This window comes from Diprion similis, chromosome 10, assembly GCF_021155765.1.
Source record: "Diprion similis isolate iyDipSimi1 chromosome 10, iyDipSimi1.1, whole genome shotgun sequence".
Lineage (NCBI taxonomy): Eukaryota > Metazoa > Arthropoda > Insecta > Hymenoptera > Diprionidae > Diprion > Diprion similis.
Window position 1 is genome coordinate 7,429,598 of NC_060114.1, and position 20,549 is coordinate 7,450,146.

The window sequence follows — 20,549 nt, forward strand, 5'->3', positions numbered from 1 at the left end:
GTTGAAAATACTCGACGACCGAGCGCACGGGAGAGGGAATGAGGGATCAAATTCTCGCCGGAGGATGAGGAGCTGGATGTGACAAGGAGGAGCCGGACTTTGAACCGAGGATCTGCCTTACCGACCGAACAACAATGCGCAACAACATTTGGCAAAATTGACCGTTGTCGACCATTGTGTCTGATAATTCTTATCGTCATATTAGAAATTCACCGTCAGATGTGTCAGTGAAACGGTTTTCGGATTTCTAACCAACAATATTGTTCATTTCATAATAAAATGTGCAAATTGAACCGAGGAGACTTGATGTTCAGAATTGATCCCGCTGCTTCAATTTCGTCAACTCTAGGTGTAACTCTTCGTTCAGTCGCACTATAGTTGGACCGGCAAATGGTGTCACGGTAATTCGGTTATGTACTATGACAGCAGAGGCTGTGTGCACAGGAGAGAGATAGAACTAGGGTAACGCATTTCCGAGCTAGTCGAGCCCACACTGTGAGCATGGGTATAACGTAGGGGTGCTAATACCAATTGCTGACCAGAATCCGGTCTTCATATGGGCTGGGAATAGCCGGTACACTGCATAAGTAAGCTGCGGTATTATGGTTTAGTCGGTTTATCCCTGAAGCTCTTGCTCATTTTCCACGATCGTGAGCTGTTTTCGGGAAATTTCTGTACAACTGATATACTGCAGACAAGGACGGAAATGGAGATGAAGTACAGCCTTCTGTTCGTGTTGAAAAATTACAAACGTCCCGCGCTGCTGTTACTGTCTTGTAGCAACTTGCTGCTGGATAACGAATACGAAAGCTCTTTAATTCTGCGGACATCGTTTCTAACGAGGAAAGTACCCGAGATTTCAGGTCGTTATTGTGAACTCCCAAGAAACCAATTTTTAAGAGAAAACTTTGGAGTGAGACTCACCTCTGAAACAGGCCGATTTGCACGAAGAAAAAATACGTCTCTGATGTTTTTTGATATACCAAAACGTATCACTAAATGAAGAAAATCCTGAGTACTGAGACTAAAGTTCTTTTCAATTCAAGAAAGAATGCAATTCCATTTTTCCAACTCATGCCTTTGTCCGATATTCTTATTGTAACAAACGGATTATCAGAGTCACGTTTTTGCGCACAGAATCAAATTAACGATACTAGAGTTTGATAATCAATGCAGATCGGCTATACAGGGTGTCACAAAAGTAATGAGAAAAAGGAGGTTTCTTAAAGGTCATCATCAAGATCACCATAGAGTACCTTGTTGAAATTTACTACAAGAATGACCTTGACCTTTTTTAAAAATATCTTGTTGATCCTGAGGAAATATTCAGCCGTCCTGATACTTTTACGACACCGCGTATATTATTTCGTGGGCATCTTTTAATCAATGGGTCTATTAAGCAGTATCAATTTTCCGGGAAGCACGGCTATAGTTGGTATCGAATAATCGACTGTCAAGCCACAACTAACTTGTGACAAACTATCATAGTTGTGGGAATGGGTAAAGTAGGAAATTCTCGAGGGTCAGTAAGGACCGGGCGGAGTTTAAACTCGAAACGTTAATGACGGCTGTGAGCGATGGATTTTCTCCTTTTTTTTGAGCCGAAGTAACCGTCAATGCATCAGCCACTCGATCACATTTCCATCGTCAGACTGAGGATTCGCACTCGGTTATCAAAGGGACGAGAGAACCAATCGAATATTGAAGATCGCGGTTTGAAGCGGGTTCGATTGGTGCGGACGATCTGCCCATTGTAACAAAAGGTTATTCTCGCCGTCTGACGTGAAAGGGGATCAAAAACACGTCCCGTACGTTTTCACTTCACTTCTGTTTCGTTTTTACTCCTCTTGCGTTTCTTATCTTCTGATTTTTCTCAGAAACAGCGATCAGTCGTGAAACTGCGGCGATGATGATTCAACATCCGGTACATGTTTGGTTATGTTTGGGCATAACGACGTTGCTAACAGGCAATGAAGGACTCTACCCTTTTTATGTTTTTTCCTTCATGTGATGGGGCGAAAATTTATGGAAATCGAGAGCCTGTCGCTGCTGAATGCCGCCCAATTTATCCGCTACCGTCTGTAGTTGTTAACCCCTCCCAGTTAAAAAGGGATGGAAAAGATTGATGGACTTCGTCTCTGCAGTACAGCCCACGATTATAACATATAACAAACGAGAGAAGATTATAACTGTACGTTCATACTGGGATCTAGTACGTCGAATGGCAGTAGAGGAAATATACAATTCGAAACCGTTTATATTGTAATTTACAAGTATTTTTCTAACCAGTCCTTAAGAAAAAAGAAATTTATCCAACGAAAAAAAGGCGTGACGTCTTGCAAAAGATTGTGCAAAAGACACCTTATAATATTGGTGAAATATAGACTGAAAAACGATCAGCTGATTACTTTTTCGACGCCATCTTGCTGAGCAACGTCCAGCAGCAGAATTCGAATAGAATCGTGAAGGCTGTTCTATTTCGCACTATTTTTTTTCTCAAATCTGTACTGAGAAGTAAAGAATCGTTCGTCTCGAAGGCGTGAAATGATAAACCAGTTTTATTTCTCCTTACTCTTTATCCTCTTTGCTAGCCAACTTCTTAGAAGTCATGTATAACTCATTGTCAGTCCACTTCAGCGAGACTTAATTTTCTTAACCGATTTTTCTAAACATTCTCCAAAAAACTGATGCCAGATTCACGTTTTTTCAATCACGAGTTTCACGCTTAAATTTGACGGGTTACGGATGAATGTGAATTCGAATCTAGAAACTGTAACTGTCGCCTGTTGGTGGATGATTCAAACCGATCGTATACAGAACAGAGAGTAAACGCCAAATTCAATATCCAGAAGTTAGTCGATATAATTATGAGTGACATCAAGACTGCAGAGTACGATGAACAAATTGGAAATATATATGGTTTACGCTCGAGTGGACATCGTGAATGAAGTGTGTCGAGACTGACATCCGCACCGACACTCGAGTGGTGCAGGAACCAGGAACGGGACGTATTATCGTGACGGCTCTTCAGTTTTTGCAATACTTGGAGAGGGGTTGGGATCAGCGAGGAACCGCTTATGAGAGCAGATCGAGGAAGGACTGCATGGGACCCACAGAAATCAAACCCCTTGATCTCTAGGTTCAATTTTTTTGTACCAGAACCCTCGTCATCCGCTACACCGGATCTCACCGTTCTCCAAGGCCCAGGTTTCTATCACCTTTCTCCATCGCTCTCTCATTCTTAAGAATCACGACCGAATCATTGAAAGATAAAATTCTTCGAGGGTCAAGTGACCCCGAATTTTTAGGGGAGAACCCGTGGACTCCAACGCGTCGAATGAATCAATTTCTCCTCGTTTCCTGCAAGTATTAGGCTTTCTTGATTCCTCTCATCTTTTTTTCTCCCCTCTTTCGCTTTTCGATGTTGTGGTGGTATAGGTATAACCCTTGTGTACATGCAGCTTGTGGAGAGATAAAAGGGTTCGTCGGGTAATTTTTCTTCCTCGACAAGTGGACAAGGTAGAAAAAAAATGAAAATAAAAAATTCTTCTTTGATCATGGCATCCTCTATTAATTCAAATAACCTCCCATGATACGCGACTTCAATTACTTTCAGACGACACAAAGCACGGTTAATTACATCTGTAAAAAAAAACCATAGACGCAGATACTTTACCACTGTATGCGTGCATTGTATAGATATACAGAAGTTATATGAGTCAAAATTCTCAGAGATTTTCGTGTTTTCCATCATCATCATCATCATCATCATCATCGTCATAATCATCTCCCCTTCTCCCAGCTGACAAAATTCAGCTCATTCCAAGTCAGAGGGGATGAGGTAAACCAGTGTGTCCCTCGGGACGCGATGAAGGCATATTATAATAGACATTGATCCAGAGTAAACCGTCCTCTTCAGCCCACGAATACAAATGTGGTGGATGGTGAGTGTAGAATTCTGCTACTGTTGAGCTGGTTTTTGCTACTGGTCTACATGCATGCATGCATAAGCCACATGTTGACATTCAGGTCCCTGAGAGGAGGCAAAGGCGTCGAAACAAATCTCATACGCACGGCAATCTGGACCATTAAATCTTTCACCACACCTACCACGACGGCGAAGATGACGTCTCAGATTAATGGGGCGCATGAGTGAAGCATAAACCTGCATCGTAGTGTACAGGTCACAAGGGTAGACGGATCGCGAATTTCCACCCCTCAAAAGTGAGACGCACATCAGGTTAGACAAATGGACGTATAGTTTTATTCACTTCGCCTTCCGTCACAGCTTCGCGAAAATTCGAAATTATACGCGGGAAGAGACAGTTGATTTATGAACTTACGTCATGCGCGTGTAATAAATATGAAAATAAATCTTGGACCGCCGTGAATGGGTGACAGTATTGAAGTAGGAAATCATCGCCATCTTTCTTATTTTCGATGTACGACTGTTATTATTACGGTTTCTATTCCGTTGTATAACTTTTTTTTTACTGAACCTTGCAGCGTTAATATATATTCACCAAAATTTTGTCCGTTGAATCTTTCCAAAATAAAATAAAATACAAAAATAGTTTAACAAGAATTATCTTTTGAGCCAGTCTTATAAAAAAACAAAGTTTATCGTTTTGTTTCCCGGTTGCGTGTACGCGTGCTTTAATTTTTTTCCATGTGGAACTTTGCTACTGAAAAGTTGCAGGATATGAACGAAAACAATACAAGATACAATTGTGCTTAGCTGCTACCGATATTAGCTAAAATAATTGCACAAATGATCAGTTCGTCCGGGCTAAACTAATCGGTAAATTTATCAATACAAGCGAGACGTTTCCAGCCTAAATTGCAAATTATAAGTACAAGGGTCGAGTCAGGTCGAGTCCGGAAAGGTCAGGCGAAGTAGTTTAAGATGAAATTTCAGGACTCAACGGCATCACGAGCATCGCAGTGTCCGTCTATTCGGATATTCGGACATTCGAATACCGAAACGTTTTTTGTCAATGAACGTATTGGCAGCAGAAATTGTACATACATACGTGAGTATTTATGTATAATTCATCAGGTATAGATGTTGACGTGTGGCCGTGTCCAATTCAAGCGCCACAGTCGTTAGTCACGGTTTTAATTAAGCGGGATCAAGTGATCGTGGAAAGAGAAGATTTACGACCACGAACTACAGAATTCCCAAGAGAATCAAAACCTCGGGTTTTAGTCGACCTCGCTCATCGACGACGACGCGTCCTCCCCCCTCTCGCTGTCCATGATTTGCGTGTAATACTGTACGAATCTACCCCAGATCGTCCCCCAGACCCCAGGAATATCGGTGAGAATCAAACCCATACAACTGCCACGCATTTCTCGACGGTCGGTTAATTTGATTATTCTGATATAAACCGGGCATCAAATTAACTATCATTTAACTTTATTAATTAATTCATCTCCAAGGAAACTTTTTTTTACCTTTGCAGCGATCCCCCTCTCTCTCTCTCTCTGTACGTATATAAATATATATATATATAGATGATACATCACTCGACTCATTTAATTACCTAACAAATTCCGGTATTTCTCGCCTTAATCCTCCAAAATAGAGGCTGCAATCAAATGAACTTCCCAGGCGGAATATACAATCATCAAAGCTTAATTAATAGTTTTCGTTCCTAGAGGGTAAAGTTTCACAACCGTAGTGCGAACAATATTTTTCGTGGCAGTAGGTGGAAATATTGCAACCAAGGTCGGAGGGAAGAGCATTACGTAGAACATGAATGCAAACGAATAAAAGGAAAGCTGCGGGGTAAGGTCGGGGAAGAAGCCACCGTCGCGCGTCGGGGGGTTGGGGCGCGAGATCGCATATTTTAAGGAATATATTTTATCTCAAATAATAATAATTTTCTTGAAAATATTGAAAAATATTTTAGCGGGCAAAAAAAAAAAAAAATTGCAAAACCTGCACTGCACGACGTAGCTACTATTTTGTCCTGAAATCTAGGAATACCTATTGCTTATAATAGAATAACTTTTTTCCCACTCCGGATTTTTATACTAATTAAATATATATTATAATTATTTGTTAACTGAATTTATATATACATATATCAATTTATTGAGCAATGTAATTTGATTCTGGATTTTCCCGGAAAGAAGAAATATGGTATTTTTTAATTTAATTTTTTAAACTTCATAAATACTTGTTCATATTTTAATTCTTCTCGCATATAGAGAAGTGAACTAATCCGCACCAGTCCTAACCAATTAACCTTGAGGATCAACTATTGCGGATAACAGTTAGCGGCTAGGGGATGAGCACTCGGAAATTGTCGCGACTGCTGCTGCCGAAATACCGAAGAATACTGTCAATTTTATTGGTTGGCCATTAGCTCGGAAGTTCGCGGTGAATTCCCCCCCCCCCCCCCCCCCCAGACCTTTCCTCCCAACGGACGATTCAAATTCCCTACCAACCGCTGCCTCAAGTACAATGCTGATTATCTTGAGAAGCTCCTGATTGCTGATCGTCATCTACGACTCAATTATCATTTTAAATAATTGAGTGAACAGTTCATGAATATTTTATTATATAATATATATGTATATTATACATATTGATTTACGTAATATTTTGGATGTAACACGAAATAAAAAATAAAAAAAAGAAGAAGAAAAACTTCGAAATTCGAAAATATATTGCCACTTGCCCCACTGTAGCATTGAGGAAAGGAAAAGAGAAACAGTAACGACGACAACAACAACAACAACAATAACAATGATATACGTACAACGTCGAAATTGCGTTTTAGCCTGTGCAAGTAAAATTGGTTTTACGACGCGGAGCGAAGCCCGTGGTTTCAACGACATTCGAGTTATGGCGTACGCCCAGTAAATTCATGCAAACATAGATGCACTCAGCCGACATCACATTTACAACGTAGACGATCAGAGTATTCCGATCGTGACTGCACCCCTCAGTTTGATGTGTACAAACGGTAATAGAAGCAAGTATCACAGATATGGGCAGATCGAGCAAATTAAATTTAGTCTGGTCAGGTCAGGTTAGGTGGTACCCTGGCCAATTTTAACGTTGTCGTACGTATCATCGGATGTCAAAGTCCACGTCTTTTGAACGCAAAAAGGGCTTAACAGCCTCATTCTATACGCAATTCTGAACAAAAAGACTCCAATAAGTTTTTATTTGATGCAGAAATAAAGAAATGGCACGAAAACTACGAATTCACTATTGTGATTTCGTAGTTTTCGTGCAGTTTCTTTATTGTTGCGTTAAATGAAAATTTATTACACTCTTTTTGTTCAGAATTGTGTACAGAATGGGGCTGTTAAACTCTTTTTGCGTTTCAAACACGTGGACTTCGATATCCGGAGACATATGTACGTGGGCGTCGAAATCGACCTGGACACCTTCTTAAGATAAAGCGCAAAACATTATACGTGTTGCGTTTTCAATTCTGTACGTAAAACTCATATCCATATATGTATATGGATACATATGTATACCTTACCGCATATGCACATGCACAAGAGGCCATCGGTTGTGCATCTCGAAACAGACATGATCCGGTTTCCATTTTGATTTTTTTTTCAAGTTCGACCTTAGCTCGATTTGTCTTCTTTCATATTTTTCTTCTAAATCTTTTCCAACGGTCTTTCCTACCATCTTAACCATCCAAACCGAAGATCCAAAAGACGTCTTAAAGGCGCCAGGAAGATCTGAAACATAATCGTTTCGTTTCTTTGCTGCTGTCCATGGTACAGTTATATACCTTCAGCCTAAATGTGTCAAACGAGACAAACGATCATTTTTAAATACACGGTAGGCTAGGACGTCTTAACATTACTCACAAAATTTTACAACCCTGAACTCGTAGGTGTTATTTGTTCGCCATTTCAGGAGAAAGTCATGTCATCGGATTCGTTCCTGATTACCGAGAAATCGATGGTATCATAAAAATTTAAAAACATAGGTTCTAACCCCGACAATCAATAGATACTGTCACGGGATTCCCTGCGCGAAATCTGGAATTTGGGAACAGGCGAGAGACTGGTAGGTGAAAAGATCGAGACAACCTAGATGAAATGACATTCCGAGAGTGCATGTATTTGCTTTGAAACCAAGAAAGAACAAAGAAGTGACCCGCGAAATGGGAAAGTGTAAAATGCAATCCTAGCAGAGGTGGAGGAGTGAAGAGAGCAGTAAGCTGACGTTGGTTTTTTTTTTTTTTTTTTTTCTCTCAAACCATCAGGTATTGGCCTTATAGGCCATGTCCCATGTGTTGCTTGATCTCCTCTCTTTCTCTTGCGTATACTTCATGGATAAACTGTGCGTCGTGCACGGAGGCTGGTTACTTACTGACCAACCTCGCTCGGCAATGCCGAATGACTTCGGATTTTTCCGTGCCTACTCGGCCCAGTTCGGCTCCACTCGGGGGGTTTAGGGTTGGTTTATTGTGACGTACACATGGTACGACGGTGCAACGTCACAATACAAACTGTGATACTGCATAGACGTGACTAAGATTTCGAACATCGGTGCGTTTGTAATCGTGATATTATTGTTCTTGATTATTTGTATAATTTATTTGATATTGCGTTTGAATCCGATGGACTTAGTAGTTAGTATCGATGCATTCTCGGAATCAAATTAATTTGTGACTTTTGTTAAACTGAGACTGAGTAAAGCCAGAGCACACTTATCGTTATTTTGGTTTTGGAAACAGAAATGTAAAAAAATGTCCGGTCAAACATTTTGTTTTATTTCGTTTATTGCAACGTCGCGAAGACAATAAAAAGAATATTGTAAAAAAAATTCTCCTTCGATAATTTTGAAAGTGTATGCATTTGGATATCATTGTTTTTTTATGCATAGGATATATGTTTAGTGTATAATATACTTTAGCATAGATAACGTCACACGGTATTTTTTTAACCTTCTGATAATTTGATTCAATATTGTTTCCAATAAAAAAGTATACAAATAACCAAGTCAACTTGTCTCCAAACTTCACCAAAGTACAAAATGAAGAAAATTCACGAAACTTCTCTAATCCATGTTGACATAATTTCTATTTATATTTCTGATGAGTACGATAGAATCGTGCAACAAATTTACTTTGTCTAGATTTTTGTAAACATCTCACGAAGCAAACTCGAGCAAAATTAAAACAATGGACCATAGCTCTTAGTATTTGTTATTAATTTCAACTTTATACCTCTAGTAATTGTTACTGAACAAAAGGGTCTTGACAGACGGACAAACGACCAACAAAGTGATCCTATAAGGGTTTTTTTTCTGTGATAATTTTTTTATAAAAATTGTATCTTTTTCGGAAGAGCAACAAATGAGTAAAAACCTAGATAAAATTTAAAAAAAAAACGAAGAAAACAAAAATCAGAGGTAAACAGCGGATAAACAAAATTAGCATTTAATACCCTTTCCACCTGTGATTCGCGAAACGAGGTTCGAGCAGGTTGCGAAGGGGTTGAAGGAGCGCGTTCAGACCTGATCGTGAGGAGAGAAAGAGTGCAAGTAGCATGTAGAGTATGAGGTATAGGATGCTGCAGGAGCTTTGATGGTGTAAAGCTTCGATCACCCGTGCCAATCTTGTTCACGTTAACTGACGACGGTGCTAAGGGAGGGTGGAAAAGTAGAGACAGCTATAAGTGTAGAGAACCGTGCGTATTGCGCGAAGCAAGAGAGACGAGGAGGGCGAAAGCAGGAGCGGGACAAAGTAAGAGAGAGCGAGGGAGGGAGGAGGAGAGCTCACATTGATTTTCGAGGGGGCTGAGAAACACTGCCTGGACGGAACCCTGCGACGATGCCTCTCGGAGTCGCTCACGCTCTCCTGCGTCATCATTTCTCCACTACTTATTCGATGCCAAATCGAACAGTTTTGACTATCGCTATTGTTGATTTTGTTGGAAATTTTTGAGGTGGTAAGAGCTTCACTGAAACTCCTACTTTATCTTGAAAGATTTTTCTTAATGAATTACTCTCGAGTTACGAATATTCAAGCATTTTCAAATTAGTGACACTTTTTTTTTGTTCCGACGAAATGATTTTTTTTTTTTTTTTTTTGTGCACTTCTAAAGATTTTTAATTGACATTAATCGTTGTATAACGTTCCGGTGATATCAAAACCGAAATTCTGAAAAATTTTCAAAATTATCTACTAGGTGAAATCAACCTTTTGGAAATTTTTAAAAAATCTCAAAGAAGCGTGAGCTAAACCAGATTTTAATAGGTGACAGTTTCCAGACGGCTTAAAAAAACGTTAAAAAAATTCATCGCGATATTTGTTTCTTTTAATAAAATTTTCTAATACATCAATCATTAATCTTACAATTAATCCAAAATTATTCAAAGTGTGAGAATAATATAAAAACAAATCGTTCCATATTAAAACTAATCTTCAAATTAGCGCAATAAACGATAACATTCTTAGGAATTTTTCGAAAATTAAAAAAAAAGTGTAAATTAATGCAGAAAGTTTGATTATAAGTAGCTTCAAAAGTACTCTCGTAAAGAATTTTTTTTTTTCCAATAAATTGCGAAATTTGGTAATGCTAATATGACCCAAAGAAGCTTAAAAAAAAAATTTCAAAACCCGTGACTTAAAATTGGTTAATCCAGCATGGAATGCCCCATACACATCGATTCGCACACACACACACACACACACACACACTGATACGTGTATACTTGTATTTACCAACTGTAGGTAAATGTATATAGGTATACATAAATATTATTAGATGCGTGCACATAACCTTACTCCTGCATGTATGTATGTATGCATGCGTGTATGTATTTCATATGTACCTACTTACTTTTATTCAACCGAGGACACGAGTAGCCTCGGGCTTCTCCTGTGGGGTAGGCGTTTTCCACAATTTTCCACCGTATCTTATAGCGCATTTCTCCAATCTTATTCTTCCTCAGAGAATTCACCTGCTTGTCTGCTGACGTTCCGCAGACCGTCTCTAGGCAACCTTTGTATGCTTCTCTCTTTATCTCTTACTCTCTCTCTCGCTCTTTATCTTTTGGTTCCTGTCTCCTTCTAATGATGAGTTTCTGTTATTGTGAATACATAATTGATAATTACGTGAAATTCGATTGATTCTCTATACGTTTCTTTTAATTCCCGGGAATCATGTTAAAACAAAAAAGCATCAAGACAGACAAAACATAAAATCGTTCAATTGTTTCTCTCTCTCTGATTCTCTACGTTACTTTTAATTCCCGGGTATTCTGTTAAAAGAAAGAAACATCGACACGCATATCAGTAAGAAGGAATGAGAACAATGTAAAACTTTGAAAACATCGATCTAACAGAAAATGAGAAACTTTATTTCAATTCACACATTTCGTGCAACGGAACGAAAAGTTTGTTCGTTTCTTTTTACCTCTTTGTCTCCAGGGTCCTGACATACATTATTCCCTAAATTCACCTTCATAGCTTCTAACCCTTTTCCACCTTCCCTCTCTTTCGCACTCGCTTCTTCTTTCTCTCTCATTTTCTCTCAGCCTCCCGCCTGATGGCAGCGCGTAAGCAATATTTTTTCACATTTTTTTTTCTCTCCCGTTTTACGGTCGCGCGGAATTTTTTTTTCTCACAACCCTTTTCCTGCATCTTATAGATATACATCTATTATACTAAACACGCAAGCCTGCAGCCGCAAATTTTACCTCACATATTTCGGCAATATAATATCATTTGTTTTCGATTCAGTTCGGCAAAATTTTGCAAAGAAATTAAGGAAGAAATAGAAAGGAAAATGAGCGAAGGCATTGGGCATGAAAAAATATTCTTTCATTTTATTTTTTACCTCTCCATTTACCTTCTCTCGTTTCTTTTAATTTAAAGGGCTGTAAATAGGTAGACATATATGTAGTTATGTATATACCTACCTTAGGTCATATACACAGGATAATATGCCGCCTTTACCGTCCGGCTTTGATAACCGCACCAATTACGAACTTTTTTCTACAATTATTTCCTATCTCCCAGCCTCGTCAGTTTAATTTTTTTTTTTTTACTTCCTTTAATATCTGATTTAATTATAATTTGAATTACAGGCTATACAAGTACTTTTTGCACGTTTCATCTCACGCCCCTGTTTCCCTTCATTTATTATTATAAGGGGCAGGAAGAGGGGTGTGAGAGACCGGGGAGTGCAAATTCGAATGTTGGAAATTGAATTATACCCGCATAGAAACGGTGAGAAAAATACGTCGTACGATGTTATCGCCAGATTTATATAACAGAAAATAACGAGGATACAATTTTTAGTTTTAGCCTCGCTTTAGAGTAAATTTTGTTTATCTATTTATCCTTTTATTCATTTACTTTAGCGGCTCTTAGCACATGCAATTATCTATGTAATAAATATAACTTTCCACGGCTTTCACCCTCGGCTTCGGATAAGCCTATCATTAGGCAAATTCATAGCATATAGGGCGTTCCGTACCAACTCGGATGTTGCCTTAAGAGTCATAAGTAATTAGAAAAAAGACAAGTTAGAAATGGCTGTTTTGCAGAAAATGATTTTATTCCATTTTGTCGGACAGTTTCCTCGTTGTAAACTTTTTCGGAATTCTATATTAATCATAGAGTTCAACTCATACCTTTTCAGAACGTACATTTCAGCATGAGAAATTTGAATTTTGAACTGTGCCAGATTGATTCACAATTCGAAAGTTACCACTATTTGAAAATATTGTAAAGTAAAATATGAGTCCATGTTCAATTTGTCTCGAGAAAAGTAGAAACGAATAAGGATCACACATTAGTCAAATTAGTATTTAAAGATCTGACACAAAAGTGTGGCTGAACAATAAGGCGTCAAAACTATAATTAATTCTTGCGTCAATGCTTCAACCTATATTATATCGCCACGAGCAAACGTAACATCACAAGAAGCCTTGTTTCTTCAGAATTAGATTGAAACTTTATGTAGTAGATACCGTTTAATTCCATCGAAAGATCCAAAAGTTTGATAAAACCCCAGAAACAATCGGATCACGGTTCCTCGTTTAGATTGCCATGTCAGTCGTCCGATAATCTTGTTATTTTTCATCGGCATATTAAATTTTAATTAGAAAGGAAATTCCTTCCAGTTTTGAATCCAGAAAATCAAAAAAAAATGTGAATCGATTTCGAAAATCTTCTCGTCTCTGAATCGATCTATAAGAGCCTCTATATAGATACTCATTGGACTTTAGAAATTCAGCATAGAATTGCAAGGGTAGAAAAAGAAACACTTACTTCAATGTTAAATCCAATTTATACAGTAATGAAAAACTTTGAGTTGTTTTGAGGGTCGCATTGTATTCCATAAGTAGGGCGTTGAACGTTACTTTTTTTGTATATTTCCACCGATTCTATTCCCAGCATGATCCGATTTATCTGCGTACCATCAGACCTCGTACAGTTTTCTGATCACTTCCGCATTACTTTCTGCAGCGCAATACCTTTTCCATAAACATAAGTGTATACATGATTTCTTATTAATATTTTACAAATTGGCAACAAAATCGTGATTTTAATCACGAAATCGAATTTAACAGAAATATTGAAATGTAAAGAATCCATTCAACTGTAGAGAAAAATGTTTAAAAAATTTTCATGTCATACCTTTTTTGTTAGTAAATTTTTTTTCCTGATCAAGGAAGGCAGTATAAATATAAATAATCGTGCAGCTAAAGGATTGTGTTTTACTCTTCTCTTTAGCGATTTCAAACGATTATATCCAATTGTGTAAAGATAAAATTTATAATAGTGGGTTTGAGATCTTGCTCCGTTTTCCTTTAAGTTATTATGTCACCCAAGGAACTTGACAAAGCATAAAGCTCTCGTTATGCTCGACATAATTTTGTTTTCTAGTTTGGGTCGGTAACGACTGTATTGCATATAGAGAGTGATAACTAATATTTTTAGTATCTGCTCATGAGTATGTGAAAATGTTTCAACAGTTTTTCGGTGTTTTTCTTTATTGAAAAAGTTTTTTTCTTTCTTGCTTCTGTGTATTCTGTGTAAGTAGCACATTTCTTTGTATGTATTAGTAATTCTTGTAGATACACTTCAGGAAAAATCAGGTATTTAACCGTTGTTCTAGTTGACCTTTGACACCGGAAATTCGCATGTATAATTTGGATAAGGTCGATAAATCGCATCAATAAAATTTATAGTAACTGAAACAAAATACCAAGAGAACCTATTTTATTATATGTATATCTATTCACTGTTACTATTACCATTATTATTATCATTATTGTTATTAATATTACAATTTCCATACCTTATTCGCAAGATAGTTGCCAATAATTATAATTATTCATTCCCTACTCACAATTCCACAGTATTATTAACTTTTATCCACGTACGTCACTGGATTTATTTATATAAGAATCTCAACTGTTCTGTTTAACTTCAGATTCAACGTACACGCTTTAACGTCAACTTTCCAACGTATATTCATTATATTATTATCCGTTTGTGATTTATTTATCAAATCATTCATCCAATCGTTCGTTTATTTATTTAGTTATTAGCTAATCACGTGATAACAAATGGTTTACATTTTCACATCGTGGCTTCTTCTGTATTCTTTAATATTTATTCATTATAAGATATATAACCGAGAAATGAAATCTGCATAGTGCGAAAATAAAATATGAAAAAAAACGCGAGAAAAATGAAGATTCTTTGTATTCTTTTTACTTTTCTTTATTATCTTCATTATTACTATCATCATCGTCGTCGTACAACATTTCTCAAACTACATACTTATTATAGAAACAATATCACACAAGGCTGCCGTTCATTACGCTCATCGGTATGTAATTAATCTATATATTTATCCATTCATTATCATCATTACCATATTATAAACTATAAGCAGGCTATGGTTATCAATTTTAATTGTAAATATTCAACACCGGGTCAGAGCTATTATATGTACATACATCATCATTATAATATATAATACACACTATGTATATACTGTATCAATATTCCAATGTATCTTACAAACAATAAATTATTACAAATTGCTCTTTTTTTTATAACGATTATTATTTCATTCCTTCCCTTGTCTTGCCTGTCGTTGAAGTTCATATTACTATTATTTTCCGCGATAACTACAGGTAACTTCGATAATGATAACAATAATAATAATAATAATAATAACAATATCGATGAAACTAAATAATGGTAATAATTATTATCATCATTCGTGATTGTCTTCATTTGTGATTCGATCTTTTTTCAAATTACTTTCATATATATTTATATTCTCAGTTTCCTTGTTCCTTTTTTCGCGTTTAGTGATATTTTCTCTCTGTATTCATAATGCGACAAAATTCGATTATCATTATTATTATTATTATTATTATTACCACTATAACTATTATTATTTTTACGGTCTAGTAATATTTAAGAGGTATGTATGTTCATGCATCGGATATAACTCAACGTTGTCGTTCTCGTTTGCAGCTATCATTGATGATAATTTTCGTCAAATGTACAGCACCGTTGGTGATTCTGTCAAGGTGTATTATTTTTTCATAAAATAGTGTGGAAAAACATGATCGGGGCTTAAAAAGAATATAACGGAATCAAAGGGTATCCGAGATATTATTCAAATCTTAACTGAGGAATAGGTTATATAGTATATTAAGATCCTTATAATAACAGAGTTTTTGAAGCAATATGGCACCAGGAGTTGGTAACAGCTGATCGTTTCGAGTGAATATACCGGAAACAAAGCCGACGATAACGTCACGCAAACTGTCAAGCTTTTATTTCGCGACATTAAATCATTCTATAGTAAAATAACAGACGAAAAAGAACTTTTATAATTATATACGGACCGATTAGTATGCATTTTGACTAACGCAAGATGGCCTCTTCAGAGTTTAAGGGAGTGCCCTCGTCGATTTCGACATCGACCAGGGCACTCCATTAAGGATCTCAATAATTGCGCGTCTGGATATCTACTTAATGACGAATAGTAATGAAGCGGATATTATATACTGTACCTCAGAGCTCGGACTTGTCCTGAACAACTTCCTCTGAACAGTTTCTGGTGAAACGAGGAGCATCAAAAAAAGAAGAAAAAAAAAAAAAAAAAAAAAAGGGAGAGAAATAAAGAATTAAAAATTAGTCAGATTCGTAATCATTGCAGATTCAAGTTATTTCGATACAAATATGCGTATCGAATGGAACGCTATGGACAATAATAACATTGTATAAAAAGGGCAATGTTAAAGTAAAAATAAAATTAAAAATAAAATGAAAAAAAAAAAAAAACTGCAGCGATTATTATCATCATTATTACTAAGCATCTGCTGATTAGTGCGTAATGCAAAGCGATGTGATATGCGGATGAAGTGAAGCAAATGGCTGTCTCTTTGGTTAAGAAACTTCGTTTTTTTTTTTTCCTAAAAATAATCAATTTTTTCATGTTGTGTTTTTTTTTTTTTTTGTTTTTACGAACTTTACGAACGGAAAATATTGAGTTTTATCTGTCACTACAATTTATACAAATATGTATACATAATCAATGCTCGGATCACCCACTCACACAAAAATAAAAAAAAATTAAAGATAAGAAGAACTGAAATAGAAACGAATAAGTACACGTCAATCAAGATTCATCAAAATTACAAGTAGAAACAAATGCAGCAAAAAAATCACGTTCGCGTCGTTGAATTTCACCGTATTTCCGGATCATATCGTATCGTATCAACTATTAACGTTGTTGTTGTCGTTTTTGTTATTTTTACAAAACCAGGTATTATATTATAAATATTTGTTGTTTTAATCGTCAAATTGGCATGATTATATGTTAATATAGTTCAACTTATGAGTGTGTGTGTGTGTGTGTGTGTGCAGAATGATATGAGAATAGCGTGAATAATGATCGTGTGTGATACACAATTACAAAATGTTAAAGTTAATGCAAATAATGTATTATATGCAGTTTGTATAATACTATGTTTGTATTTATAATATGTCTTTAGTTATGATTTATAATTCACTAATGATAATAATAATAATAATAATAATAATAATAATAATAATAAACATTAACAGCAATATTACTTAGCGATAGTATTAATAATTATACCAGAAATAATAAGAATAGTAATAAACTCATCATAATAACGGTAATTTTAATTAAAAAATAAATATTATGGACAAAATTACATATAACAATACAAAAAAAAATTACTAAGAGTTAACATAAAAGCTAATACTATTCGGTTGTATTAAAAATAATAATAATAATAATAATAATAATAATGATGATGATGATAATAATAGTAAAAATAATAATAATAACAATCATAATAATGATAATGAAAATAACGATAACATTGATAATAATACTGATAATTTCGAAAGTTAATTTGTACACATACAATTCAAGTTTTCATTTCTTACTTGATACGTTCTAGTCTTTGAATATTATATGGTGTACCAGTTACTGGCGTACCGGTATTTCTTTTTTTTTTTTTTTTTTTTTTTTCGTTTAGTTTTTCAATCATAATAAATAAATTTGCCAGGCATAATTATTATTACCATTATTATCATTGTTATTATGATTGTTACCGTTACTGTTATAATAATTTTTTTATTATCATTATTATTATTGTTGTTCTTGTTCTTGTTGTCGTTACTATCGTCATCATTTTTCATATTTCGATCGATTATTATTACTATCATTGATTTAAAAGCGCGGCTATCGTTAAATTTTTTCGCGTATCGCGCGTTTTGTTTTTGAAGGAAATTAAGAGAGAAGATAGAGAACAAACAGCAAAAGAGTAAGAAACTAAGAACAAAACGTTACGAAAAATCGTTAGATATTCGAATATGATTATATCTCGACATTGGATGTTTTTTTTTTTTTTTTTTTTTCTTTCTTTCTTTCTTTCTTGCGTAACTAGACGCTTCGTATTATATGGAGATTCATCGTCTCTTTCACGTTTTCATTCTATAATTTTCATCCGTTCTTCTCTAATCCCGATAGGCGGATAATTATATTCAGTCATTCAGGCCAAAAAGATGAAGAATAGGAGAAAAAAAAAAAAAAAAAAAAAATCCGGACGGAAAAACGAAAGAGAATCCGTAAAAAAGGAAAAAAAATAAAAATAAAATAATAATAATACATTTGTACCCCCGTCAAGTGTTAGCTAAATATTGTACAATTTAATCAGATCTTAGCCTCGTACCTTAAAAGATAAAGAGGTAGAAAAAAAAGAACAAAAAAAAAAAAAAAAACAAAAAAAAAACGAAAAAATAACACAATCTTATTTATCTAGATGTAGTAAAAGCTGTGTACAAAAACAAGAACAAAACTAGCGATGAAGGTGAGAAATGGAGGCGAGCGTAGGCGGGGTGAAAACGGCAGAGAGATGGAAATAGCGTCGCATCAATTAAATATGGACTATGTGCAATTTTTTTTTTTTAAAGGCCTGAGTATTCGTTACAACCTTCTCAACGACGCCATGCTGAGCGAACTGCATTTCGCCTTTCTCGTCGGCTGTACAGACATAGGAGCTACCAATACTTCGTCTCTCGTTGGCGATCCTGAACCGCCGTTACCTAATTCCTGAAGAAGAAAAATGTAAAACAGAAATATTAATTTCGATCCAGATATGTTAAGGTTTAACACCAAATTGGCTCAACCGTCTGTAATCATTGAGAATATCTGAATAGCTTTGTCTGATATTTCAATTCAATGGTAAAATTTTACTTGTCAGAGATACGAGACGTCGATATAAAAATAAAAAAAAAAAAAAAAAAAAACAACGAACGAGACGAAATTGAGAATGAATTGGTCGGGCATTGTCTGAATTTGGAGTTGGAAAGAAAAAAGTAAGTTTAAAATATATCCGGTAATGATATTTGCATAAATGATGGTCAACTCGAATGAACATTACTATTATCGGAAAGAAATGGTTTCCAGCAAATTCAAATCACACAAATTTTGAGATATCAATAATTTTGGAAATAGTTTTATGGTCAAAACGTTCAAGATATTAAAACTGCGGTGTTTTTTATCCGATTCTAATATTTTGGACTCATTTTGCTCGTTGACCAGACTGTAAAAAAAATTGTCAGAAAAACATTGAAGGTATTGCAAGTTGCAGTATAATTATAAAAAGCGATTTTAATGGTTTTCCATCTTTTATAACATACTTTTAGAAATAAAGTTTTATCCACCGTGAAGAAAATTATTTCTAAAAATTTGACACTGAGCGATTACTGGGGAAAAAAAGTGAGAAACATTAAAATCGTACAAAAACGCCAGAGTTCAAGCATTTCTACGTAATAATTAATGAGAATATCTTTTCGAAAACAGTTCATATCTCGGCTTGCGTTGTTCGAATGTGCTCAGATTAATTTCTATTGCATAGCAGAGATGTTTTTTTCATTCGCAATTAGATTCTTTAAACGGTTTTTCCTCTTCGTCTAAATTTCGATTCCAACGGTCTGAACGATTGATCCGTAAATGAAACGATATTAAGTATACGATTGAACGATTAAACCATGCAAAATGAAAATGTCAACTAACGTTAATGTTATTACAGCTGGCTAACCGCATCTGGGCAAGTTGTTGGCTGGCAGGCGTGAGGCTGTTGGTCGATCCAAACGGCGACATCATCGTCGACATCGCTCTTTTCAGTTTACTCGGTGTTTTGTTAAAACTAAATGCCCTTCCGACTTTCATCCTTGTACGTGAAGCAAACCTGTCGTTGCATTTTAATTTTTCCCCAGTTTTCAGTTTTGTTGTATATTATTTATGTTCGTTTTGTTGTTGTTGTTGTTGTTGTTGTTGTTGTTGTAGTTGTTGTTGTTGTTGTTGTTCAATCGGAAAGAGAAAAAACATAAATTCAATGTAGTCGAGAAACAATAATTTGCCCATCTTGACTCTATTTTACTTTATTTCATTTCATTTGTTAAATATTGCAAATATTTAAACTTTTCTTTCGCTTGGGTATATTTTTTTTTTTTTATTTGCTTTTAATTTAATCTAACATATTTCGACGTGTTACTGATAATTCTATTCGTTTGTTTTCTTTTATATTTTTCAAGACTGTATTATTTGATTTGTAACGATTTTACTTTTTTTTCTGTTTACAACTAATCAAACGTGTTATTATTACGCAAATAATAATAATAATAATAATAATAATAATAATAATAATAATAATCGTAATAATTTCAATCCCCAGCGATAGCAAAGTTTACGACAAACGATAGGATTCAAGCTTGAAATTTTTTTTAATTTGTTTCTTGTTTTTGTTCTGTGCCACCACGTTTCACCTAACGATTTATTATTTTACATTTTACAATAATTATTCGATTACTCGATGTTTGATTTTCTATTGACAATCTTAAAAAAGAGAAAAATATCACCAGGATTTCTTTTTTGTTGAGATTAAATTTTAAGTGATAAAAAAAAAAAAAGAAAAAAGAAAACACAAACGACGAAAGAAACTGTTGAAGAAAACAGCAACAAGCTCCACAGTCTTC

At 35.3% G+C, this 20,549-nt stretch overlaps 1 protein-coding gene across 8 annotated transcripts in view; it reads right to left on the reverse strand.

The window, feature by feature from the left end:
• Nucleotides 1-466: 466 nt before the first annotated feature.
• LOC124410813 (protein ECT2) overlaps nt 467-20,549 on the reverse strand; it is a 37,482-nt gene continuing 17,399 nt past the window's right edge. For 6 of the 8 annotated variants that reach the window (XM_046889458.1, XM_046889455.1, XM_046889459.1 and 3 more), the window contains 4 exons: nt 19,588-19,762; nt 18,503-18,621; nt 16,046-16,089; nt 14,727-15,548 (listed from right to left, as the gene is read on the reverse strand). In XM_046889458.1, the coding sequence (XP_046745414.1) occupies nt 16,047-16,089; nt 18,503-18,621; nt 19,588-19,762 (337 nt within the window). In that variant the 3' untranslated portion in view covers nt 14,727-15,548; nt 16,046. Of the gene's footprint in view, nt 479-14,726; nt 15,549-15,964; nt 16,090-18,502; nt 18,622-19,587; nt 19,763-20,549 lie in introns of those variants that run through there. The other 2 variants (XR_006929625.1, XM_046889460.1) reach the window with 2 other exon arrangements.